Genomic DNA, 27193 nt, shown 5'->3' on the forward strand with positions numbered 1-27193 from the left:
GCGCTGCTAAGGAACTGGCTAACAAGTCGTCTCAAACAATAGACTTCTTCCGCCGTCCCACCGGGACTCCAGCGACTTGTGACCCGCCTCCGGAGTCGTGGGAGTGGGCGACAAACAATCCTCCTCCGCCGTGAGAATTGGGAACTTCCGGTTGGTTGCGTCCATATGGAAGAAAGTGTGCCTTCCATCGCCTAATTTCAATATATATTGATCGTCTCCAGCGAGCGTCACACTTCCCGCCATGAGGAGCACCGAGGAGGCGGAAGGCTTGGACGGCGAGGCCGCCGACACCTCCATGATCTCCGGGGCCGGCAGCCCCTACCAGCCCACCACCGAGCCGGTCCACGCCAGGAGTATCTTCGGGGGGATCCGCTGCGACGTGGACTACCTCAAGTCTTACTTTGGCGTTTTAAAGGGAGTGGAAGTGGTAAGTTGTCATTGTTTTTATGTTTAAAATGTCTTAATAATCAGACGTGACGCGCCATGTTTGCACTAATTAACGCAACATATGTCACCCGGGGATTAAATCAGGGGTCTCAGGCACGCGGGGCTATCGCGGCCCGCGAAACGTTATTTTGCGGCCCCCATCATAATATTAAAGTTTAATGTTAGTTCGCCTTGCAAGTTCTATATCAGGGGTAGGGAACCTATGGCTCTACATCAGGGGTGCCCATTACGTCGATGGCGAGCTACCAGTCGACCGCGGGGGGTGTGTCAGTCGATCTCCACCCAGGCTTTCAAAAAAAAATAGACCTAAAAATGAGTGATCATCAATCTTCACCAAGACGTCACTTAAATGACATTCACGGTACCGGAGGGTCTTGTGAGATGACGCTGGCTGCTGCAAGATCATTATTATGAAAATATGACCGAGGGGAAGGCGAGAAACACTTTTTATTTCAACAGACTCTCGCGCCGTACCTTCCGTCAAAACTCTAAAGGCCGACTGCACATTTCCTATCTTCACAATAAAGGCCCTGCTTCATGCTGCCTGCGCTAACTAAATACAGAGTCTGGGAAAACTGGCGTGCACAAAGTTTTACAAAGCCGCCATGCTGTTTTTTTTTTTCTTTCTTTAAAGCTCTCATTGCTCAAAAAATAATAATTTAATAATTAATTATAGACCTATTCCAGGCTTGAATGACTTTTCATAAAAAATCAACTTTCAAATTTTTGAGGGGAATATATTGCATATTGTTCTATGGTAAAAATGGCAAAAAAAAACAAGAAGCAATAAAACCTTGTACAAATTAAAACATATAATTGAATAGATCTGAAGTTAATCTCAAAGTGTTGAAAGTAAAAAATAAAGAAAAAAGGATGACTTATTGTTTACACTTTTATGAGTTCAGTCCTTTTGGTTACTTGAGAATTTTAGTTGGATTTTTTTTTTAAAATTGCAATTGCTCAAAAAAAACCCTGAAATAAATCAATGTGATGCATAAATGACCTATAATTAAGCTCCAATTACTTCACATCAAATATTACCCTTTGAAATGTTTCGCCTATTTTGTTTTTGCCATTAAAAAGAGGGTTTTTACAGAAAAAGGGCATAAAGCAACAACAAAAAAATAATACTATAGAACTTATTTTTAACATTTATATGACCGAAACCCTTCCGGTTCCCTGGGACCAAATTTGGAGGGAGCCCTAAAGGTTGAAAAAAATCTAACTATTGTTGGGTTTGAAAATGAAAAATATCAAAACGGGCCCCGCATGATTTTTTCAATTTGCAGCCCTCAGTGGAAAAAGTTTAGACACCCCTGGGTTAGATGTAAAGCAGGGGTGCTCATTACGTCGATCGCGAGCTACCAGTCGACCGCGGGGGGTGTGTCAGTCCATCTCCAGCCAGGCTTTTAAAAAAAATAGACCTAAAAATGAGTGATCATCAATCTTCACCAAGACGTCACTTAAATGACATTCACGGTACCGGAGGGTCTTGTGAGATGACGCTGGCTGCTGCAAGATCATTATTATGAAAATATGACCGAGAGGAAGGCGAGAAACACTTTTTATTTCAACAGACTCTCGCGCCGTGCCTTCCGTCAAAACTCTAAAGGCCGACTGCACATTTCCTATCTTCACAATAAAGGCCCTGCTTCATGCTGCCTGCGCTAACTAAATACAGAGTCTCGGAAAACTGGCGTGCACAAAGTTTTACAAAGCCGCCATGCTGTTTTTTTTTTCTTTCTTTAAAGCTCTCATTGCTCAAAAAAATAATAATTTAATAATTAATTATAGACCTATTCCAGGCTTGAATGACTTTTCATAAAAAATCAACTTTCAAATTTTTGAGGGGAATATATTGCATATTGTTCTATGGTAAAAATGGCAAAAAAAAACTAAGAAGCAATAAAACCTTGTACAAATTAAAACGTATAATTGAATAGATCTGAAGTTGATCTCAAAGTGTTGAAAGTAAAAAATAAAGAAAAAAGGATGACTTATTGTGTACACTTTTATGAGTTCAGTCCTTTTGGTTACTTGAGAATTTTAGTTGGATTTTTTTTTTTTAAATTGCAATTGCTCAAAATAACCCCTGAAATAAATCAATGTGATGCATAAATGACCTATAATTAAGCTCCAATTACTTCACATCAAATATTACCCTTTGAAATGTTTCGCCTATTTTGTTTTTGCCATTAAAAAGAGGGTTTTTACAGAAAAAGGGCATAAAGCAACAACAAAAAAATAATACTATAGAACTTATTTTTAACATTTATATGACCGAAACCCTTCCGGTTCCCTGGGACCAAATTTGGAGGGAGCCCTAAAGGTTGAAAAAAATCTAACTATTGTTGGGTTTGAAAATGAAAAATATCAAAACGGGCCCCGCATGATTTTTTCAATTTGCAGCCCTCGGTGGAAAAAGTTTAGACACCCCTGGGTTAGATGTAAAGCAGGGGTGCTCATTACGTCGATCGCGAGCTACCAGTCGACCGCGGGGGGTGTGTCAGTCGATCTCCAGCCAGGCATTTAAAAAAAATAGACCTAAAAATGAGTGATCATCAATCTTCACCAAGACGTCACTTAAATGACATTCACGGTACCGGAGGGTCTTGTGAGATGACGCTGGCTGCTGCAAGATCATTATTATGAAAATATGACCGAGAGGAAGGCCAGAAACACTTTTTATTTCAACAGACTCTCGCGCCGTACCTTCCGTCAAAACTCTAAAGGCCGACTGCACATTTCCTATCTTCACAATAAAAGCCCTGCTTCATGCTGCCTGCGCTAACTAAATACAGAGTCTCGGAAAACTGGCGTGCACAAAGTTTTACAAAGCCGCCATGCTGTTTTTTTTTTTCTTTCTTTAAAGCTCTCATTGCTCAAAAAATAATAATTTAATAATTAATTATAGACCTATTCCAGGCTTGAATGACTTTTCATAAAAAATCAACTTTCAATTTTTTGAGGGGAATATATTGCATATTGTTCTATGGTAAAAATGGCAAAAAAAAACTAAGAAGCAATAAAACCTTGTACAAATTAAAACGTATAATTGAATAGATCTGAAGTTGATCTCAAAGTGTTGAAAGTAAAAAATAAAGAAAAAAGGATGACTTATTGTGTACACTTTTATGAGTTCAGTCCTTTTGGTTACTTGAGAATTTTAGTTGGATTTTTTTTTTAAAATTGCAATTGCTCAAAAAAAAACCCTGAAATAAATCAATGTGATGCATAAATGACCTATAATTAAGCTCCAATTACTTCACATCAAATATTACCCTTTGAAATGTTTCGCCTATTTTGTTTTTGCCATTAAAAAGAGGGTTTTTACAGAAAAAGGGCATAAAGCAACAACAAAAAAATAATACTATAGAACTTATTTTTAACATTTATATGACCGAAACCCTTCCGGTTCCCTGGGACCAAATTTGGAGGGAGCCCTAAAGGTTGAAAAAAATCTAACTATTGTTGGGTTTGAAAATGAAAAATATCAAAACGGGCCCCGCATGATTTTTTCAATTTGCAGCCCTCAGTGGAAAAAGTTTAGACACCCCTGGGTTAGATGTAAAGCAGGGGTGCTCATTACGTCGATCGCGAGCTACCAGTCGACCGCGGGGGGTGTGTCAGTCCATCTCCAGCCAGGCTTTTAAAAAAAATAGACCTAAAAATGAGTGATCATCAATCTTCACCAAGACGTCACTTAAATGACATTCACGGTACCGGAGGGTCTTGTGAGATGACGCTGGCTGCTGCAAGATCATTATTATGAAAATATGACCGAGAGGAAGGCGAGAAACACTTTTTATTTCAACAGACTCTCGCGCCGTACCTTCCGTCAAAACTCTAAAGGCCGACTGCACATTTCCTATCTTCACAATAAAAGCCCTGCTTCATGCTGCCTGCGCTAACTAAATACAGAGTCTCGGAAAACTGGCGTGCACAAGCGATCCCTCGGAAAGCTGGCGTGCACATCACTTGTGCACGCCAGCTTTCCGAGACTCTTATTTTGTTAGCGCAGGCGGCATGAAGCAGGGCTTTTATTGTGAAGATAGGAAATGTGCAGTCGGCCTTTAGAGTTTTGACGGAAGGGACGGCGCGGAAGTCTGTTGAAATAAAAAGTTTTTCTCGCCTTCCTCTCTGTCATTTTTTCATAATAATGAACTGGCAGCAGCCAGCGTCATCTCACAAGACCCTCGGGTGCCGTGAATGTCAATCAAGCAAGCTACGGAATTTGCCGCCAATGTTTTTCTTGTAAAGTGTATGGAAGCTGGATGAATTAGATGCCAAAAACCAACCACTTTCATGCGGTATTGTACAGAAAGGACCACTTTTTTTCTCCTCCATTTGAAAATGTGGGCGTTATCATCATTACTGTCTGATTCCAATCAATGCGAGTCATCAGAATCAGGTAATACACCAACTTATATTCTTGTCTTTGTGAAAGAAAGACATCTATATGTGTTACACATGCTTGTATTATCATTAAACACATTTAACTTGTTTGCAAAAATTTCTCTTTCATAAATAAATAAATATAAATGATATATATAAATGAGGTAGATCAATTGAAAAGTAGCTCGCCTGCAGAAAAAGTGTGGGCACCCCTGGTGTAAACAGTGTCTAAGTCTCTGAAAAGAAACACTCCCAAAGGCTTCCTTTGTATGGTGTACATATATAACTCATAGTCAGTAAGCGTTTTGGAGCTCGGGTGACGAACGCTCTCATGCTTTCATACATCCTTTTTGTATTTAAAAGCGAGTCGTAAAGTATCTCTTCCACAAACAAGGACAACTGAGAGCCATCCCAAGTTTGCATTTGCAAAGTTTTTAAATGCCTAGAAATCTCCCAACCAGATGGTTTTCCTTCCTTCCCTGCATCATTCTGTGAATACTTCAACTCTTTGCCAAATGAGGTCGTGTGATTATATTCCGCGGCAGATAAAGGTCACGATGAATAGGACGGCGCTCAGATCGTTAAGGACCAAGCTTGGTGAACTCAGTTGGCACTAATTGCCGCCTCGTTGGCGCTCTACAGGACTTTTTCACAGCCCGCTTCCAAAGACGAGTGAGTTTACAAGCGTTTTCTGGACCCGTTCTGACATAAACAGAACCCAGCCCAACAACACCAACTTCCCTCTGCTACACGAAACCTGTTAGTCTTCAACAAACCAACATTCACCGATGGAAATGTCATCAGACTAATCCTTCACCTCCCCGCCCCCATGCACCTTTATAACGGCCGTGAGGAGTCGTAATGAAATACTGGGCTGAGGCGGTGTGTCAGTCCGTGGGTGGAATGGACTTTCCAGATGGTCCCCAATGTCCGTGAGCACTTCCTGTTCAGAGAGACTCTGCGATGGCTTCTGGTTGAAATGTTTCTTATCCAGCCTAGGAAAGGGAGACCTACAGAGTGCATGTGTGTTGGGGACTAGGGTTGTACGGTATACCTGTACTAGTTTAGTACCGCGATACTAAAGAATCATTTCACTACTATACCTCTTCCAAAAAGTACCGGTCCCAGTCCCACCGCTTTTTCTTTTAACGGGCATGACGGCGTGTCGTCGTCACGTCGTGACATTGCTGCTTTACAAGCAGAGGAGCACGTTCGGCAGCGCACAATCACTGAGTACTTAGAAGTAGTGCTAGGCGACATGGCTTTTTTTTAATATCTCGATATTTTTAGGCCATATCACGATACACTAGGGTTGTAACGGTACGTGTATTTGTATCGAACCGTTTCGGTACGAGGGTTTCGGTTCGGCACGCGGGCGTATCGAACGAGTTCGGAATTAGAAGTCTTCACAAGCTGCTCTGCTTTCTGCCTCTGTCTCTGCCTCATAGTCCCGCCCACACAACGATCTGATTGGTTACATACAAAGCCAATCAGCAGTGTGTATTCAGACTTCAGAGTGATGTAGTCAATGCTTTAGCGCCGAGCAGAGATATTTGTTTAGCAGGGGAGGAGCGGACTCTCCCCAAATTATACTAAACACTTCCCAGTCACAACTATTACAAACATCACTACGAGCCCGTTGACCTTCTAGAAACTTAAACTGCAGCTCAGCTCGCTCACAGTATAGGCTTGAGGTGAAGGCTAATTAGCTTTTAGCGTAACGTTAGCTCATTTTGCTGTGTGTGTGCATGTGCGTGTGTGTGTGTGTGTGTGTGTGTGCGTTTGTGTGTGTGTGTGTGTGTGTGTGTGTGTGTGTGTGTGTGTGTGTGTGTGTGTGTGTGTGTGTGTGTGTGTGTGTTAGGGGCAGCAAAGCCCTGCCTGTCTGTTATTTCATTGAATTCTATTGTGTTTAGGGATGAATAGTCTCTCCTATTGCAATTGTACTATTTTTCGGCTATAGTTACATGAATCATTAGTAATGTAGCAGCCCGGTTTTGAATGGCAGGGTCCCTGCTATCACATGTTGATAAAAATACAACATTTACATAATAAAAGTCAACTACAGGCTTCCCAAATGCTGTAATAAATGAAGCATGATGAGTTGACATTAAACAGTTTCAATGGAAACTGTTTAATGTCGCACTTTTTATATGTAGAAGAAAGGTTTTGTCATTTTATTTAATCAAAGCAACAACTTGAGGCAGTTTACTGTGGATTAACGTGGGCAGAATTATTAGAGTGTTCCCAATGTTAAAAGGATAAAGCCATTGTTTACAAATTTGGTAAATAAATAACCCAAAAATTTATATTTTGTTGTTTTCTTACTGTACCGAAAATGAACCGAACCGTGACCTCTAAACCGAGGTACGTACCGAACCGACATTTTTGTGTACCGTTACACCCCTACGATACACCATACATATCTCGATAAATTGCCTTAGCCTAGAATGAACACTTGATGCATATAATCACATCAGTTTGATGATTCTGTGTGTCTACATTAAAACATTATTCTTCATACTCAGCTTCCAGCTCTGACTTTTGCATTTTGTCTTAGCCCGGTCGTTGCTAGCATGCCGTGTGTTGTGCCTCGGTGTGCATTGTTCACACAACGTGCGGTACGCTACTTAATATGTCCGTATGGAAACTCGTTCAGTGCACCTCCATTCCGAACCGAACTCCCTGTACCGAAACGGTTCGATACAAATACACGTACCGCTAAACCCTTAGTACTAGGGTTGTAACGGTACGTGTATTTGTATCGAACCGTTTCGGTACGGGGGGTTCGGTTCGGAACGGAGGTGCACCGAACAAGTTTCCACATGAACATATGAAGTAGCCGCGTAAGCTAAAGTCTTAACAAGCTGCTCCACTCCGTTCTGCCTCTGTCTCCTACGCAGCACCCAGCATTGTCCCACCCACACAACCATCTGATTGGTTACAACCGTAGCAATAACAGCCAATCAGCAGTGCGTATTCAGCGTCGAGCAGATAGGTGTTTAGCAGCATACTCTTCCCCAAATTATAATAAACACCTCCCAGTCAACTTTCTAGATGATGTTCTAGAAACAAACTGCAGCTCAGCTCGCTTGCAGTCCTGGCTTTAGGTGAAGGCTAATTAACTTTTAGTGTAACGTTAGCTCATTGTGCGGTGCATGCGTGCGTGTAGGCTAGTGATATAATAAATTAAGTGCATCATTAAGACTACATGAGCTCCATGGTGTTCAGGGATGAATCGTCTCTCCTATTGCTAGTCTGCTATTTTTTCAGCTGTAGTTACATTAATCATTTAATGCGGTTTAGCTCGGTTGGTAGAGCGGCCGTGCCAGCAACTTGAGGGTTTCAGGTTCGATTCCCGCTTCCGCCATCCATGTACTGCCGTTGTGTCCTTGGGCAAGACACTTTACCCACCTGCTCCCAGTGCCACCCACACTGCTTTGAATGTAACTTAGATATTGGGTTTCACTATGTAAATAATAAATGATAAATGGGTTGTACTTGTATAGCGCTTTTCTACCTTCAAGGTACTCAAAGCGCTTTGACACTACTTCCACATTTACCCATTCACACACACATTCACACACTGATGGATGGAGCTGCCATGCAAGGCGCCAACCAGCACCCATCAGGAGCAAGGGTGAAGTGTCTTGCTCAGGACACAACGGACGTGACGAGGTTGGTACTAGGTGGGAATTGAACCAGGGACGCTCGGGTTGCGCACGGCCACTCTCCCCACTGCGCCACGCCGTCCCATGTAAAGCGCTTTGAGTCACTAGAGAAAAAGCGCTATATAAATATAATTGACTTCACTTCACTTCATTAGTAATGTAGCAGCCTAGTTTGAATGGCAGGGTCCCTGTTATCACAAGTTGATAAAAATATTACATTTACATAATAAAAATCAACTACAGGCTTCACAAATGCTGTAATAAATTAAGCGTGACCCCGAAAGGGAATAAGCGGTAGATAATGGATGGATGGATGGAGTTGACTTGAAACTGTTTAATGTTGCACTTTTTATATGCAGAAGAAAGGTTTTGTCATTTTATTTAATCTGAGCAACAAGCTGATGCAGTTTTATGTTGATTAATGTGGGCAGATGTATTGTTATAGTATTACCAATGTTAAAATGATAAAGCTATTGTTTACAAATTTGGTAAATAAATAACCCAAAAATGTATATTTTGTTGTTTTCTTACTTTACCGAAAATGAACCGAACCGTGACCTCTAAACCGAGGTACGTACCGAACCAAAATTTTTGTGTACCATAAGAGTATTTGATAAAATAAAGCCAATAATGACATTTTTTGTGGTCCCCTTTATTTAGAAAAGTACCGAAGAGTATTGAAATACATTTTGGTACCGGTACCAAAATATTGTTATCTGTACAACCTTAGTAGGGACGCATGCATGCCACCGTCTAGACCAGGGGTGTCAAACTCAAATACAGAGTGGGTCAAAATTTTAAACGGAACAAAGCCGCGGGCCAAGGTTGAACAAATTAACCTTTTAATAGGGACCCAAACAAGTTTTGCATTGAATATTGAACGAGCAAGGCTTGTATAACTTTATAGTGACATACAAAATCGATTTTCAAATATTTTAGCATCCCGGAAGAGTTAGTGCTGCAAGGGGTTCTGGGTATTTGTTCTGTTGTGTTTATGTTGGGTTACGGTGCGGATGTTCTCCCTAAATGTGGTTGTCATTCTTGTTTGGTGTGGGTTCACAGTGTTTGTAACAGGTTTAAAGTTGTTTATACGGCCACCCTCAGTGTGACCTGTATGGCTGTTGAGCAAGTATGCCTTGCATTCACTTGTTTGTGTGCAAAGTCCGCATATAACATGTGACTGGGCCGATACAATGTTTGTTTGGAGAAAAAGCGGATGGGACGACAGGTTGTAGAGGACGTTGAATGCAGTGCCTTTAAGTGATGTTGTTTGGGTGGAAATCGAGAGAAATTCGTGAGAATGGTTGCCCCTGGTGATTTTCGGCAAGGGCACTGAAATTCGGGAGTCTCCCGGGAAAATCGGGAGGGTTGGTAAGTATGAGTGTCAGCGGTGAATGCGGTGTTATAACACCGGCGGGCCAGCTCTAATGTTAATTTGATATTTCCTCAAGGGCCAAATTAAATTACACGGTGGGCCAAATTTGGCCCGTGGGCCAGAGTTTGACACCCATGGTCTAGACAGTCTAGCTCAGGGGTCACCAAGGCGGTGCCCGCGGGCACCAGGTCGCCCGTAAGGACCAGATGAGTCGCCCGCTGGCCTGTTCTAAAAATAGCTCAAATAGCAGCACTTACCAGTGAGCTGCATCTATTTTTTAAATTGAATTTATTTACTAGCAGGCTGGTCTCGCTTTGCTGGACATTTTTAATTCTAAGAGAGACAAAACTCAAATAGAATTTGAAAATCCAAGAAAATATTTTAAAGACTTGGTCTTCACTTGTTTAAATAAATTCATTTATTTTTTTTACTTTGCTTATTATAACTTTCAGAAAGACAATTTTAGCGAAAAAATACAACCTTAAAAATGATTTTAAGATTTTTAAACACATATACCTTTTTACCTTTTAAATTCCTTCCTCTTCTTTCCTGACAATTTAAATCAATGTTCAAGTAATTTTTTTTTATTGTAAAGTTTATTAAATACATTTTAATTTAATTCTTCATTTTAGCTTCTGTTTTTTCGACGAAGAATATTTGTGAAATATTTCTTCAAACTTATTATGATTAAAATTTAAAAACAAAATGTTGTCTTTGTTAGAAATATAGCTTGGTCCAATTTGTTATATATTCTAACAAAGTGCAGATTGGATTTTAACCTATTTAAAACATGTCATCAAAATTCTAAAATTAATCCTAATCAGGAAAAATTACTAATGATGTTCCATAAATTTATTTTTTTAATTTTTTCAAAAAGATTCGAGTTAGCTAGTTTTTGTCTTCTTTTTAAAGGGGAACATTATCAGCAGACCTATGTAAGCGTCAATATATACCTTGATGGTGCAGAAAAAAGACCATCTATTTTTTTTAACCGATTTCCAAACTGTAAATGGGTGAATTTTGGCGAATTAAACGCCTTTCTGTTTATCGCTCTGGAGGCGATGACGTCAGAATGTGACGTTGCCGAGGTAACACACCCACCATTTTCATTTTCACATTACAAACACCGGGTCTCAGCTCTGTTATTTTCCGTTTTTTTGACTATTTTTTGGAACCTTGGAGACATCATGCCTGGTGGGTGTGTTGTCGGAGGGTGTAACAACACTAACAGGGAGGGATTCAAGTTGCACCACTGGCCCCAAGATGCCAAAGTGTCTGCCGCCAGACCCCCATTGAATGTGCCAGAGTGTCTCCACATTTGACCGGCGATGCTAAGACAGACATGGCACAGAGATGTATGGATAACCTGCAGATGCATTTGCAACGATAGTTAACGAAATCACAAAGGTGAGTTTTGTTGATGTTGACTGCCAGCTAATCGATGCTAACATGCTATGCTAATCGATGCTAACATGCTATTTACCGGCGGTGCTAAAGCAGACATGGAACAGAGATGTATGGATAACCTGCAGATGCATTTGCAACTATGTTACGTTTCCTTCCACCCACATTTAATGCGAAACAAACACTTACCAATCGACGGATTTAAGTTGCTCCAGTGTCACAAGATGCGAAAGTCCTGATCGTTTGGTCCGCACATTTTACCGGCGATGCTAACGCAGCTATTCGGCCATGCTATGGCTATGAATAGCGTCAATAGCTTCAGTTTCTTCTTCAATATTTTCATACTCCAACCATCTGTTTCCATACATGCGTAATCTGTTGAATCGCTTAAGTCGCTGAAATCCGAGTTTGAATCCGAGCTAATGTCGCTATATCTTGCTGTGGTATTGCCATTGTTTGTTTACATTGGCAGCACTGTGTGACGTCACAGGGAAATGGCCAGTGTCTTCGCAGAGAGCGAAAATAAGGCACTTTAAAGCTTTATTTAGGGATATTCCGAGACCGGTAAAATTTTGAAAAAAACTTCAAAAAATACAACAAGCCACTGGGAACTGATTTTTATTGTTTTTAACCCTTTTGAAATTGTGACAATGTTCCCCTTTAAAGAGTCGAAATATATTTATAAAAATATTCATCTGTCTCGATATATATTTATTGTGAGAAATCATTAAGATGATCAGTGTTTCCACAAATATAAATATCATTAATTATTAATAATAACAGAGTTAAAGGCAATTTGAGCAAATGGGCTATTTCTGGCAATTTATTGAAGTGTGTATCAAACTGGTAGCCCTTTGCATTAATCAGTACCCAAGAAGTAGCTCTTGCTTTCAAAAAGGTTGGTGTCCTCTGGTCTAGCTTGTCCTCGCTATGGTTTCCAGCACTCAGACAGTGGTTTTGTTATGCTCAATCATTCCCACATCACCATCACGTCGCATTCTTTTTATACTTTTATGATGCACTTCTTAATGTGCACACATGCTTTAGCGAAAATGTCTAAAAGTCCAACAAAGGAGTAATCATGATTCTTTCTGTAAAAACTAGACTGTCCTGGTGTGTTGTTCCGATCATGGGTGCAGATGTCACTGGGGACAGGGAGGAAGTGAGCTATATTAGATCACAAACATTACCGCTAGAACAGGGTGGATGTTCCGTTATTTTGACTCATCTACATAGAGTTTGGCATTTGCGAGCTCTGCCACGGTGTACATGAATTTAGCAATTTTAATCGGGGTACCAAAAAGGAAGTAAGACAAAAACCACCGCTAAACATGCATTTCGATAATACTCACGGTAGGAATTGGAATAGTTTCCTGTTCCTGTTTAGAACTGGTTTCCATTGTTTTAATTTCTTGGAATCGCTTGCCAATTTTTCCAAAAATTCCCTTAAGAACGCATGTGGACGGGAAGGACTTCAGACAGCCAGAAACATCAATCAATCAATGTTTACTTATATAGCCCTAAATCACTAGTGTCTCAAAGGGCTGCACAAACCACTAGGACATCCTCGGTAGGCCCACATAAGGGCAAGGAAAACTCACACCCAGTGGGACGTCGGTGACAATGATGACTATGAGAACCTTGGAGAGGAGGAAAGCAATGGATGTCGAGCGGGTCTAACATGATACCGTGAAAGTTCAATCCATAATGGATCCAACACAGTCGCAAGAGTCCAGTCCAAAGCGGATCCGACACAGTCGCGAGAGTCCCGTTCACAGCGGAGCCAGCAGGAAACCATCCCAAGCGGAGGCGGATCAGCAGCACAGAGATGTCCCCAGCCGATACACAGGCGAGCAGTACATGGCCACCGGATCGGACCGGACCCCCTCCACAAGGGAGAGTGGGACATAGGAGAAAAAGAAAAGAAACGGCAGATCAACTGGTCTAAAAAGGGAGTCTATTTAAAGGCTAGAGTATACAAATGAGTTTTAAGGTGAGACTTAAATGCTTCTACTGAGGTAGCATCTCGAACTGTTACCGGGAGGGCATTCCAGAGTACTGGAGCCCGAAATGAAAACGCTCTATAGCCCGCAGACTTTTTTTGGGCTTTGGGAATCACTAATAAGCCGGAGTCCTTTGAACGCAGATTTCTTGCCGGGACATATGATACAATACAATCGGCAAGATAGGATGGAGCTAGACCGTGTAGTATTTTATACGCAAGTAGTAAAACCTTAAAGTCACATCTTAAGTGCACAGGAAGCCAGTGCAGGTGAGCCAGTATAGGTATATATGTATGTATATATGTATATAAAGGTATATACAGTATAGGTATATATGTATGTATATATGTATATAAAGGTATATACAGTATAGGTATATATGTATGTATATATGTATATAAAGGTATATACAGTATAGGTATATATGTATGTATATATGTATATAAAGGTATATACAGTATAGGTATATATGTATGTATATAAAGGTATATACAGTATAGGTATATATGTATGTATATATGTATATAAAGGTATATACAGTATAGGTATATATGTATGTATATATGTATATAAAGGTATATACAGTACAGGCGTAATGTGATGAAACTTTCTTGTTCTTGTCAAAAGTCTAGCAGCCGCATTTTGTACCAACTGTAATCTTTTAATGCTAGACATGGGGAGACCCGAAAATAATACGTTACAGTAATCGAGACGAGACGTAACAAACGCATGGATAATGATCTCAGCGTCTTTAGTGGACAAAATGGAGCAAATTTTAGCGATATTACGGAGATGAAAGAAGGCCGTTTTAGTAACGCTTTTAATGTGTGCCTCAAAGGAGAGAGTTGGGTGGAAGATAATATCCAGATTTTTTACCGTGTCGCCTTGTTTAATTGTTTGGTTGTCAAATGTTAGAGTTGTATCATTAAATAGAGGTCGGTGTCTAGCAGGACCGATAATCAGCATTTCCGTTTTTTTGGCATTGAGTTGCAAAAAGTTAGCGGACATCCATTGTTTAATTTCATTAAGACACGCCTCCAGCTGACTACAATCCGGCACTGGAGCAACTTAAATCCGTCGATTGGTAAGTGTTTGTTTCGCATTAAATGTGGGTGGAAGGAAACGTAATATAGTTGCAAATGCATCTACAGGTTATCCATACATCTCTGTGCCATGTCTGCTTTAGCACCGCCGGTAACTAGCATGTTAGCATTGATTAGCATAGCATGTTAGCATCGATTAGCTGGCAGTCAACATCAACAAAACTCACCTTTGTTTTTTCGTTGACTATCGTTGCAAATGCATCTGCAGGTTATCTATACATCTCCGTGCCATGTCTGCTTTAGCACCGCCGGTAATTAGCATGTTAGCATCGATTAGCGTAGCATGTTAGCATCGATTAGCTAGCAGTCACGCCGCGACCAAATATATCTGATTAGCACATAAGTCAAGATCAACAAACTCACGTTTGTGATTTAGTTGACTTTATCGTTGCAAATGCATCTGCAGGTTATCCATACATCTCTGTGCCATGTCTGTCTTAGCATCGCCGGTCAAATGTGGAGACACTCTGGTACATTCAACGGGGGTCTGGCGGCAGACACTTTGGCATCTTGGGGCCAGTGGTGCAACTTGAATCCCTCCCTGTTAGTGTTGTTACACCCTCCGACAACACACCCACGAGGCATGATGTCTCCAAGGTTCCAAAAAATAGTCCAAAAAACGGAAAATAACAGAGCTGAGACCCGGTGTTTGTAATGTGTTGAAAATGAAAATGGCGGGTGTGTTACCTCGGTGACATCACGCTCTGACGTCATCGCTAAAAAAGCCATAAACAGAAAGGCGTTTAATTCGCCAAAATTCACCCGTTTGGAAATCGGTTAAAAAAATAGATGATCTTTTTTCTGCACCATCAAGGTATATATTGACGCTTACATAGGTCTGCTGATAATGTTCCCCTTTAAGAAGCCGATCCAAAAAGTCCGACAAAGTCCGAATCGTACAAAAACCGAAGCAAATTCCCCCTATAAGAACTAAAGTAAGTCCAATCCTGGAAAGGTATGAACTGGACTACATCAACAGAAACAACAAGAGTTGAGGAAGAGTAGCTGTGTAGAAACAACTGAACGGGACGGCGTGGCGCAGTGGGAGAGTGGCCGTGCGCAACCCGAGGGGCCCTGGTTCAAATCCCACCTAGTACCAACCTCGTCACGTCCGTTGTGTCCTGAGCAAGACACTTCACCCTTGCTCCTGATGGGTGCTGGTTGGTGCCTTGCATGGCAGCTCCCTCCATTAGTGTGTGAATGTGGAAGTAGTGTCAAAGCGCTTTGAGTACCTTGAAGGTAGAAAAGCGCTATACAAGTACAACCCATTTATTTATTTATTTATAACCATAACGTAGTCAAAAACATGGAATTTGCGATTAATAATACAATAGATCTTTTTTGGTTTTCCAGACAATATTTGATACTGTTACCTGATTGGCTGTTAGCATGTCACTCCTGGTGATCAATGATCACTTCCTGCGTTGCTCAGTTTCCAGAGATCGAGTGCCTTTACTCATGCCACCGACCTGGCTTCGCAACTTCCGTTTTTTTCGACAAAGAAAGAAAAACTAATATATAAAACACATTTTTTATTAATATCGCAATATATACTGATATCGTTTTATCGCCCAGGCTTAGTCACGCCTTTTGGTTGTGATACAGTGGAGGGAAACTTGTATTTTGTCCTTATTTCAATAAGTTTTTATTGTATTTTGTCAGAGATGTTATTTCTGCAGAGCTGGTTGTGTTTGCCAGGCTACAAAAGGGAGTGAGAGAGGTATAGCTAGAGTGGCTATACCTTTGGTTCCGGCCATTCTACCAAAGGCCAGCAACTTGAGGGTTCCAGGTTCGATCCCCACTTCTGTCATCCTAGTCCAGGGGTAGGGAACCTATGGCTCTAGAGCCAGATGTGGCTCTTTTGATGACTGCATCTGGCTCTCGGATAAATTTTAGCTGATATTGCTTAACACGATAAGTAATGAAAGATTCCGCTGGTAATCACAGTGTCAAAAATAACGTTCAAAATATAAAACATTCTCATGCATTTTTATCCTTCCATCCGGTTTCTACCGCACCCGTTCAAGAAGTCGCATTAATGGTAAAAAGTGTTTTATTTATTGGTGGTTAGCCTCAGAATAACAATGTTATTAAAAAAGAATAAGATACTTATTATACTCTAAAAATGTTGGTATTTCCTAAAAATGTACGCATAGAGTTGTATTCAGTGTTAAAAAAAATAAATGATATGGCTCTCACGGAAATACTTTAAAAAATATTTGGCTTAAATGGCTCTCCCGGCCAAAAAGGTTCCCGACCCCTGTCCTAGTCACTGCTGTTGTGTCCTTGGGCAAGACACTTTACCCACATTGGTTTAAATGTAACTTAAATATTGGGTTTCCCTATGTAAAAGTGCTTTGAGTCACTAGAGAAAAAGCGCTATATAAATAGAATCCTCTTTACATCCTCATGAAACATTGTATTATTTCATGATTATTTTGTGGACTCCAAAGATTGAACTTCTTGAGTGTGAAGTGTTTCCGGAGTGGTGCTGCTGTCAAAACCAAATATTTGTCGTTTGTCGCAACATTCGACTTTTTGGAGAGGAGGAACCTCATTAAACTGGTTGAGCAAGGTTTGCTCTCTAATAAGCCTGTGAAAGACATTTGTTTAGCAGTGTCACAAGTAATACACACATTTAACGAATAGGAACTCACTGGTATTTTATTCATACAAAACTAAATACTCTGTATTGAAATGTGATGCGAGTCAAATATCAATAATTAGCACAAATGCTTAACTTAGCTTGCCGTATTTCCTTGAATAATTAATTTAAAACCTCTTCTCACTCCGGCGCTTACCAAGGGCATGCGGTAAATTTAGGCCTGCGCTTATAAATTTGAGTGTGATGTAAGGATACCATCATGAAAAGCACATTTTATTAAAAAAAACGTTATTATGGTCTTATCTTTACTTATAAATGAAGTCCATGCGCAGCTCCTTCTCATCAAAAGCATCAATAACTTGTTTATAGAAGTCTTCCTTATCTTTCCTTTATTACCTCCTACTTTGATTGAAAGTCCAGTTTAGAAAACTGTTTTCTTTTAGATATGTAATCCTCCATGTTAAAAGTGCAAGCGAGAAAGTAGCCCCCGCATCCTTCAATTGGTGGAAAAAAGGTTGGATGCCCCCAGATTAGATAGATAGTACTTAGCATTTAACCAGGGATTTCCGTGTAGAAATGGTCCTGCATCACAGTGGTAAAGTGGAGGAGAAGTGTTAAATATGCTTCAGTTTGAAGCCCAGACAGACTTGGTCGCTGCTTTAACCTCAATTCAACTTTCAACCGAAGCCTGCTTTTTGTACGTCTGCAGACCTGGTCTCGGCAGGACGTCGCAACTCTGTTGAGTCTCTGGGTTTTGGATCGCACTGAACCACTTGGTAAATCCCATGCGGTTTTGTTGGCCTTTTAGATGGCCAATGGACACCTAAAGAGGAGAATTCCTCCCATACTGTGGTTTGTGGATGACTTTTGGCTGACGGAATGCCTCCACACAGGCTGCCAGGATTGGACTCGTGGGATGGGTTCCTGGGTCCTTGCGGGCTATTCATAAGACAATCACTGGAATCTCTGTTCAAACATTCAAAAACACTACAGTCTTTTTGTTGTGAAGATCTGTGCCTGCCATTCCTATACTCATCGGTCCTCTCAGTAAGCTGAAAAACTACTCAAAATACATAACTGGCAGAACGCTCTTAGTTTTACATTCAGCTTGGTTCCACAACCCAAAACTTGCGCTTCCCTCCTTGCTTACTGTGCAAAGCGTACAATGATGATAAATGTAAGTCAATCATTTAACAGCTACGTGATTTACTGCCACCATGGTTAGCTCCCAAAAATTGTGTGCAGGTGTTGAAGAAAATGTGACTAAAAGAAACATCAAGTCAGCATTTTTGCAGTTTTTTGTGCTATGTGCGCTAACAATAAAACATTGATGTACCCAAAAGACAACATGCTTAGTAATGTTTAACAACTGCTAAACTGTTCTGTGGAACTGCAGGACATCATGCTGATAAGTGTTTCCACTGCACCGAATATTTAAAATACCCAAAACAGGACAAGCGGTAGAAAATGGATGGATGGTATTACTGCTTGCAAAGCACATCATTTCACAGTAAAGTTCACTTCAGTGGAATTCAACATCCTGTTTGCAGCCCCTAAACATTCAATCAATCAATCAATGTTTATTTATATAGCCCCAAATCACAAATGTCTCAAAGGACTGCACAAATCATTACGACTACAACATCCTCGGAAGAACCCACAAAAGGGCAAGGAAAACTCACACCCAGTGGGCAGGGAGAATTCACATCCAGTGGGACGCCAGTGACAATGCTGGCGATGAGAAACCTTGGAGAGGACCTCAGATGTGGGCAACCCCCCCCCCCTCTAGGGGACCGAAAGCAATGGATGTCGAGCGGGTCTAACATGATACTGTGAAAGTTCAATCCATAGTGGCTCCAACACAGCCGCGAGAGTTCAGTTCAAGTGGATCCAAGACAGCAGCGAGAGTCCCGTCCACAGGAGACCATCTCAAGCGGAGGCGGGTCAGCAGCGTAGAGATGTCCCCAATCGATACACAGGCGAGCGGTCCATCATGGGTCTCGACTCTGGACAGCCAGTACTTCATCCATGGTTATCGGACCGGACCCCCTCCACAAGGGAGGGGGGGACATAGGGGAAAGAAAAGAAGCGGCATTCACTCACTGTCATTTTGTTGTTGTTTTTTCACCGAAAAAAGCAAAACCTCTGTCATTGTCACTGATGTGTTGAAATTGAAGTTTACTTTTTCGATATATCTGGTGCTTGCTTCATAAAAAAAGTAATTTTTAGAGGAGGAAGGGAAGGTGTACAGTAAGGTAAAAAACAAACCTTGACTGAGATATATTTAGCAACTTTTTATTTTTATTTTGTAAGAGTTTTTGACTTCTACCTCTTAAATATGCCTGGATCTGTTGCCAGATAGTACTTTTTTTCTTCCAAGTAATCTAAGTTGTGGTTGGATTACAAAACGCAAAACTAAATTGAATTAAAGCTGCAGGCAGCGTTGGTCGGGTCCGCCTTTGGCTGCTGCCCCCGAGACCCACGGCCGGATAAGCGTTAGAAGACGCCTTGGAGCCACTATTTTGAGAATCTAATGCATTGTGAAAGTAATGCAGTTGTTGTATTGAAGTGAAAATATCAAACTTCCTGTTGATTTTTGCTAAAGTATGTTGATTATTAAAATGTAGGTCTAAGTGAGACCTACATAGTGTTTTTGTTTCATGTCTCTTTGACATTCCTACCGGAAGTTACAAGCAGTTTTGTCTGTGTTTTCTTCCTAGGAGCAGTTTGTCCGTGTTGTATTCCTAGGGGGGCGGTAGAGCGCAATTTTGAGTTTAGGTTTTTACATCAGATCGCAGTTTTTGCCAGACCTGATGTGTGTGTCAAGTTTGGTGAGTTTAGAAGTATTTTAAGGGGGTCAAATAACAGCTCAAAGAGGCAAAAATGACATTTTTTAGGAGACTTTGCACAGGGGTTCTTTGAAGGCGCGTAAAATCAAAACCTGAGAACTTATCAAAACTCTGTTCTATACTTTTAATCAGAAGGGTTCAATCTCTCTCCTGTGCGAGTTTGAAGCCAAAACAACAAACGCACTCAGAGGAGATAATGTTTGAAGAAAGGTGACCGGTTTTTACAAAACTTTTGTTTTGAAGGGGGGATTGCAAACTTCCTGTTGATTTTTGTTGGGGGTTGTCAATCCATGACATGTAGGTCTAAGCGAGACCTACATAGAGGTTTTTGTTTCATGTCTCTCCGACATTCTTACCGGAAGTTACAGGCAGTTTTGTCTGTGTTTTCTTCCTAGGAGCAGTTTTTTCAGTGTTTTATTCAAAAATAGCGCTAGAGCGCAATTTTGAGTTTTGGGGTTTGGTTTTTTCATTAAATCTCAATATTCGCCAGTCCTTATGTGTGCGCCAAGTTTGGTGAGTTTTGAAGCATTTTAAAGGGGTCAAATTACAGCGCAAAGAGGCAAAAATTGCATTTTTTGCGAAACTTTTATTTTGAAGGGGTTTTTGCCACCTTCTTGTAGATTTTTGCTGAAAGAAGTGAGTGTATGAAAATTGGGTCTAAGTCAGACCTACATAGGAGTTTTTGTTTCATGTCGCTATGACATTCCTAACAGAAGTTACATGCAGTTTTGTCTGTAATTTTTTCCTGGGGGGCGCTAAAGCGCAATTTTCATTTTGGGGGATTGGTTGCTTAATAAGTTGGGAAGGTTTGCTATACCGACGTGTGTGTCAAATTTGGTGAGTTTTGAAGCATGTTAAGGGGGTCAAATTACAGCGCGTAGGTGCGGAATAATAATAAAACACAGCAGTTTCAATAGGGTCCTTGGCCCATGGCAAAGGACCCTAAATATATAAAACCAAATTAAATGTCCCCTTGATTGAAATGATTTTGAATGAAATGTGTTGAATTTTGCAAATAGGGATGACTTAGCTCGGTTGGCAGAGCAGCCGTGCCAGCAACTTGAGGGTTGCAGGTTCGATTCCCGCCTCCGCCATCCTGGTCACTGCCATTGTGTCCTTGGGCAAGACACTTGACCCACCTGCTCCCAGTGCCACCCACACTGGTTTAAATGTAACTTAGATATTGGGTTTCACTATGTAAAGCGCTTTGAGTCACTAGAGAAAAGCGCTATATAAATATAATTCACTTCACTTAACTAAAAATACAAATGTTTTATTATAATAAGTACGCTCTTGATATTGCCTGTCCTGTTTATTAAACGACCACTGTCCCCCGCCTCACAGGTCCTGTCACTAATTGGATTCATCTGCATAGAAACCATCATGATGTGTTCTCCATGCGGCGGCGTCTACTTCTTCGAGTTTGTCAGCTGTAGCGCCTTTGTGGTCACAGGCGCCCTTCTCGTCATTTTCTGTCTCAACCTGCACACCAAAGTTCCCCACATCGACTGGAACCTCACGGTTAGTACACAACTCATCTATATATATAAAGCATGTGCTGCTCCAAAACCTGTATGTACCATTCAGCATTAATGGTGCCTTCACAGATGTGTAAGTTACCCATGCCTTGGGCACTAATGCACCCTCCATACCATCACACATGCTGGCTTTTCAACTGTACGCCTATAACAATCCGGGTGGTTATTTTCCTCTTTATTCCCGAGGACACGACGTCCACAACGTTTCCGGGTGTTGTTGATAAATAGCTTTCGCTTTGGATTGCAGAGTTTTAACTTGCACTTAGAGATGTAGCGACAAACTGTAGTTACTGACAGTGGTTTTCTGAAGTGCTCCTTAGCCCATGTGGTGATATCCTTTACACACTTTTTGATGCAGTACTGCCTGAGGGAGCCAAGGTCACAGGCATTCAATGTTACGTGCAGTGGTTTCTCCAGATTCTGTGAACCTTTTGATGATTTTACAGACTTTAGATGGTGAAATCCCTAAATTTCTTGCAAATGGTCGTTGAGAAATGTTGTTCTTAATTTTTTCAACAATTTGCTCACGCATTTGTTCACAAAGTAGTGACCCTCGCCACATCCTTTTTTGTGAAAGCCCGAGCATTCTATGAAAGCTGCTTTTATAGCCAATCATGGCACCCACCTGTTCCCAGTTAGTCTGTTCACCTGTGGGATGTTCCAAATAAGTGTTTGATGAGCATTCCTCAACTTTTTAAGTTTTTTTTTGCCACTTGTGCCAGGTTTTTTGAATTATGTTGCAGGCATCAAAGTCCAAATGAGCTAATTGCGAAAAATAACAAAGTTTTCCAGTTTGAATGTTAAGTATCTTGTCTTTGCTGTCTATTTTATTAAATATAGGTTGTAAGGGATGTGCAAATCATTGTATTCTGGTTTTATTTACCATTTACACAACGTTCCAACTTCACTGGTTTTGTGATTTGTAGCTGAAAGAAGATAAATAGTATCTAAAATAGTAGCTGAAAGAAGATAAATAGTAGCTATACATAGGTAAAATAGAGAAATAGTAGCTAAAATAAGATATGTTAGCCAAAAAGATAAATAGTACCTAAAAGAAGAGAAATAGTACCTAAGAGAAAAAGTAGCTGAAAGAAGAGAAATGGTAGCTAAAAGGGAAGTGGTAGCCAAAATAGAAAAATAATAGCTTAAAGAAGAGAAATAGTACCTAAAAGAAGAGAAATAGTAGCTAAAAGAAGAGCTAAACATAGCTAAAATAGAGAAATAGTAGCTAAAAGAAGAGAAATCTACAAGAGAAATAGTAGTTAAAAGGATCAAAATACTATCTCTAAGAGAAATAGTAGCTAAAATTAGAGAAAAAGTAGCTAAAAGAAGAAAAACAGTAGCTAAAAGCAGAGAAATAGTAGTTAAAAGTCGCTAAAAGAAGAGAAATAGTATCTACAAGAGAAATGATAGCTAAAAGATGAGAAATAGTAGTTAAAAGGATCGAAATACTATCTGTAATAGAAATACTAGCTAAAATAAGAGAAATAGTAGCTAAAAGAATAAAACAGTAGCTAAAGAAGAGAAATAGTATATACAAGAGAAATAATATCTAAAGCATGGGTGTCAAACTCTGGCCCGCGGGCCAAATGTGGCCCGCCGTGTAATTTAATTTGGCCCTTGAGGCAATATCAATTTAGCGGTGAATGCGCTGTAACACCACATTCACCGCTAATACTCAGACTTGCCAACCCTCCTAATTTTCCCGGTAGACTCCCGAAGTTCAGTGCCCCTCCCGAAAATCTCCCGGGGCAACCATTCTCCCGAATTTCTCCCAATTTCCTTCTGGACAACTATATTGGGGGCGTGCATTTAAGGCATTGCCTTTAGCGTTCTCTACAACCTGTCGACACGTCCGCTTTTCCTCCATACTAACAGCGTGTCACATAATATGTGTGGCTTTTACACACACACACGCACAAGTGAATGCAAGGCATACTTGGTCAACAGCCCTACAGGTCACACTGAGGGTGGCGGCATAAACAACTTTAGCACTGTTACAAATATGCGCCACACTGTGAACCCACACCAAACAAGAATGACAAACACATTTCGGGTGAACATCCGCACCGTAACACAACAGAACAAATACCCAGAACCCCTTGCAGCACTAACTCTTCCGGGAAACTTCCAGCAAACTGACCAATAATTAACGTTGTATTCATGCATTTTCTCTTGAATGTTTGGTTCATTCAATATTGTTATTTCATTTTCAAATGTATTATTAGCCTGTGGAACCAATTAGATATTTACCTCAGAAGATTGCAAATAGAAAAAAAGGCATAACATTTTTATTTAAATTGTATTTGATATGCCATTGATATTTTTTTAATTATTATTATTATTCAGTGTGTGAATGTGTGTGTGAATGGGTAAATGTGGAAGTAGTGTCAAAGCGCTTTGAGTACCTTGAAGGTAGAAAAGCGCTATACAAGTACAACACATTTTACATACATTTATTTATTGTTTGAAACTGGATTTTGCATGTCACTAAAGTTATATAAGCCTTGCTCGTTCAATATTTAATGCAAAACTTGTTTGGGTCCCTATTAAAAGGTTCATTTGTTCAACCTTGGCCCACGGCTTTGTTCAGTTTAACATTTCGGCCCACTCTGTATTTGAGTTTGACACCCCTGATCTGAAGGAAGAGAAATAGTAGCTAAAAGAGAAATACTATCCACAAGAGAAATAGTGGCTAAAAGAAGAGAAATAGTATATACAAGGGAAATAGTAGCTAAAGGAAGAGAAATAGTAGCTAAAAGAGAAATAATATCCACAAGAGAATAGTACTAAAGTTGCTAAAAGAAGAGAAATAGTATATACAAGAGAAATAGTGGCTAAAAGAAGAGAAATAGTATCTAAAAGAAGAGAATATTAGTTCTCTATCAGCAGAATTGAACAGTTTCCACTGTAAGCTGACTTTTGATCGAATTGATTTGATATTTAGAAACTCATACGTCCTCATGTCTTTCATAATGATTGTGAATAATCCTCAAAATTTCCCAAAATGTGTAGTATCCCTTTGAGTAAATCCATCCATCCATTTTCTACCGCTTATTCCCTTTTGGGGTTGCGGGGGGCGCTGGCGCCTATCTCAGCTACAATCTGGCGGAAGGCGGGGTACACCCTGGTCAAGTCGCCACCTCATCGCAGGGCCAACTTGGATTAGACAGACAACATTCACACTCACATTCACACACTAGGGACCATTTAGTGTTGCCAATCAACCTATCCCCAGGTGCATGTCTTTTCACGGTGGCAGAGTGGTTAGTGCGTCTGCCTCACAATACAAAGTTCCTGCAGTCCTGGGTTCAAATCCAGGCTCGGGATCTTCCTGTGTGGAGTTTGCATGTTCTCCCCGTGAATGCGTGGGTTCCCTCCGGGTAGTCCGGCTTCCTCCTTTGAGTAAATGTTAGAGTAAATCAATCAAAGTTTACTTATATAGCCCTAAATCAGGAGTGTCTCAAAGGGCTGCACAAACCACAACAGATCCCACAAGCATCACTAATATAGCGTGTTGCTACCTAGCTCCGCTAATACTATTTCCTTTTAGCAAACGTGGGGAGTATGTGTGCACTTTCACACAGACACTGCATCCCACCGTCAGAAAGAAGATCAGACGTGTGATGTCAAGACGTACTTTTTTCAGACAGCAACAGTTGCTGCTGATAAAGCAGGCCAAGACCAGTGAGTGGCAGGTGTTAAACTTCCCACTCCTTCCTCACAGGTCGTTACGCAGGTGGAAAATGGCCAGGTGCCGTTGTTTTCCAGCCCCCTATGAACGGAGCAACTCACCGACCTGTGCTTGTCGTACAACTGGCACGAGACTTTAGGGCAGCGGCAGGGAACCTGTGGCTCTTTTTGATGACAACATCTAGCTCTCATGAACCTTAGCTGACATTGCTTAACATGATAAGTAATTAATAATTCTGCTGGTAATCACAGTCCGAGGTGGGTAGAGTAGCCAGAAATTGTACTCAAGTAAGAGTACTGTTACTTTAGAGATGTATTACTCAAGTAAAAGTAAGGAGTAGTCATCCAAATATTTACTTGAGTAAAAGTAAAAAGTATGTAGTGAAAAAACTACTCAAGTACTGAGTAACTGATGAGTAACCTGTTTGTTTAATGATGACGGCAACAAGTAATGCACAAAAACATAAAAATAGCAATGAGCAAATTCATAGCCAGGAATATCTCTTAAGCAACTAAAACAATAATATATATTAAATAATAATACATTAAAATAAAAAAAAATAAGGCAAATTGAGCCACAATAAGTTAACAGCACCATAGGCTCAGTAGGCATTCATTGATTGATTGATTGATTGATTGATTGATTGAAACTTGTATTAGTAGATTGCACAGTACAGTACATATTCCGTACAATTGACCACTAAATGGTAACACCCCAATAAGTTTTTCAATGTTAATCAACTACTTAATAAATGACCAAGTCGAGGAGATCTACCTCATATATACATACACACACATATAATATTTATATATATATATATATATACAGTATATCACTTATAGTTATTTATTTTGCCGTTTTTGTTGACATGTTAAAGGTGTTTTAATGAATATACATGCATGTTTAACATATAGATTCCTATCTTTCATGAAGACAAGAATATAAGTTGGTGTATTACCTGATTGTGATGACTTGCATTGATTGGAATCAGACAGTATAGTGCTGATAATGTCCACATTTTCAAATGGAGGAGAAAAAAAAGTTCCTCTTTTCTGTCTAATACCAAATGAAAGTTGTTGGTTTTTGGCATCTTATTTGTCCAGCTTCCATATTCTTTTTTTTTATACACTTTACAAGAAATACATTGGCGGCAAACTCCGTAGCTTGCTAGCTTGTTTGCGCTGGCTTTCGGAGACTCTTATTTTGTTAACGCAGGCGCGATGGAGCGGCTCTTTTATTGTGAAGACAGGAAGTGTGCGGTCAGTCTTTAGGCTTTGGACGGGAAGTACGGTTGAAATAAAAAGTGTCTTTTTTCCTTTACACTTTTGATTGATTGATTGAAACTTTTATTATTAGATTGCACAGTACAGTACATATTCTGCACAATTGACCACTAAATGGTAACACCCCAATAAGTTCTTCAACTTGTTTAGGTCGGCTTCGACGTGTGACGGTCACGTGACCACCTGGTTTTGTTTGATTGGTCCAACGTCACCAGTGACTGCATGTGATTGGTGAAACGCAGGCATGCGTAGTTCCTACTTTGAATGCGTGTCTGAAAATATCAAAACAAACAAAGCGTGCATTAACAGATCGATTAAAAAAAAAAGTAGCGAGTAACGAGTTGATTGTAGATAAATGGAGTAAAAGTAGTGTTTCTTCTTTATAAATATACTCAAGTAAAAGTATGTTGCATAAAAACTACTCTTAGAAGTACAATTTATCCCAAAAGTTACTCAAGTAGATGTAACGGAGTAAATGTAGCGCGTTACTACCCACCTCTGATCACAGTGGTAAAAATAACGCTCAAAATCTCAAACGTTCTCATGCATTTTAATCTGTTTCAACCGCACCTGTTCAAGAAGTTTTATCAATGGTGAGAGATGTTTTATTTAATATTGGTTATCTTCAGAATAACAATGTAATTAAAAAGCTTAAGAGACCTTTTATACTCTAAAAGTTAGAGATGTCCGATAGGGGCTTTTTTGCCTATATCCTTTATTACGATATTGTCTAACTCTTTAATTACCGATACCGATATCAGCCGATACCGATATATACAGTCGCGGAATTAACACATTGTTGTTGTGATGCATTAAACAATGTAACAAA

The 27193-nt window shown here is 40.2% G+C and overlaps 1 protein-coding gene across 1 annotated transcript in view; it reads left to right on the plus strand.

Moving 5' to 3' along the window:
• cmtm4 (CKLF-like MARVEL transmembrane domain containing 4) overlaps nucleotides 1-27193 on the plus strand; it is a 77606-nt gene continuing 50413 nt past the window's right edge. Inside the window, exons 1-3 of the mRNA XM_061887432.1 lie at nucleotides 1-150; nucleotides 222-427; nucleotides 21194-21370. Coding sequence (XP_061743416.1) covers nucleotides 242-427; nucleotides 21194-21370 — 363 coding nt within the window. The 5' untranslated portion in view covers nucleotides 1-150; nucleotides 222-241. The remainder of the gene's footprint in view (nucleotides 151-221; nucleotides 428-21193; nucleotides 21371-27193) is intronic.

This window comes from Nerophis ophidion, linkage group LG25 (genome assembly GCF_033978795.1).
Source record: "Nerophis ophidion isolate RoL-2023_Sa linkage group LG25, RoL_Noph_v1.0, whole genome shotgun sequence".
NCBI classification, from domain to species: Eukaryota; Metazoa; Chordata; class Actinopteri; order Syngnathiformes; family Syngnathidae; genus Nerophis; species Nerophis ophidion.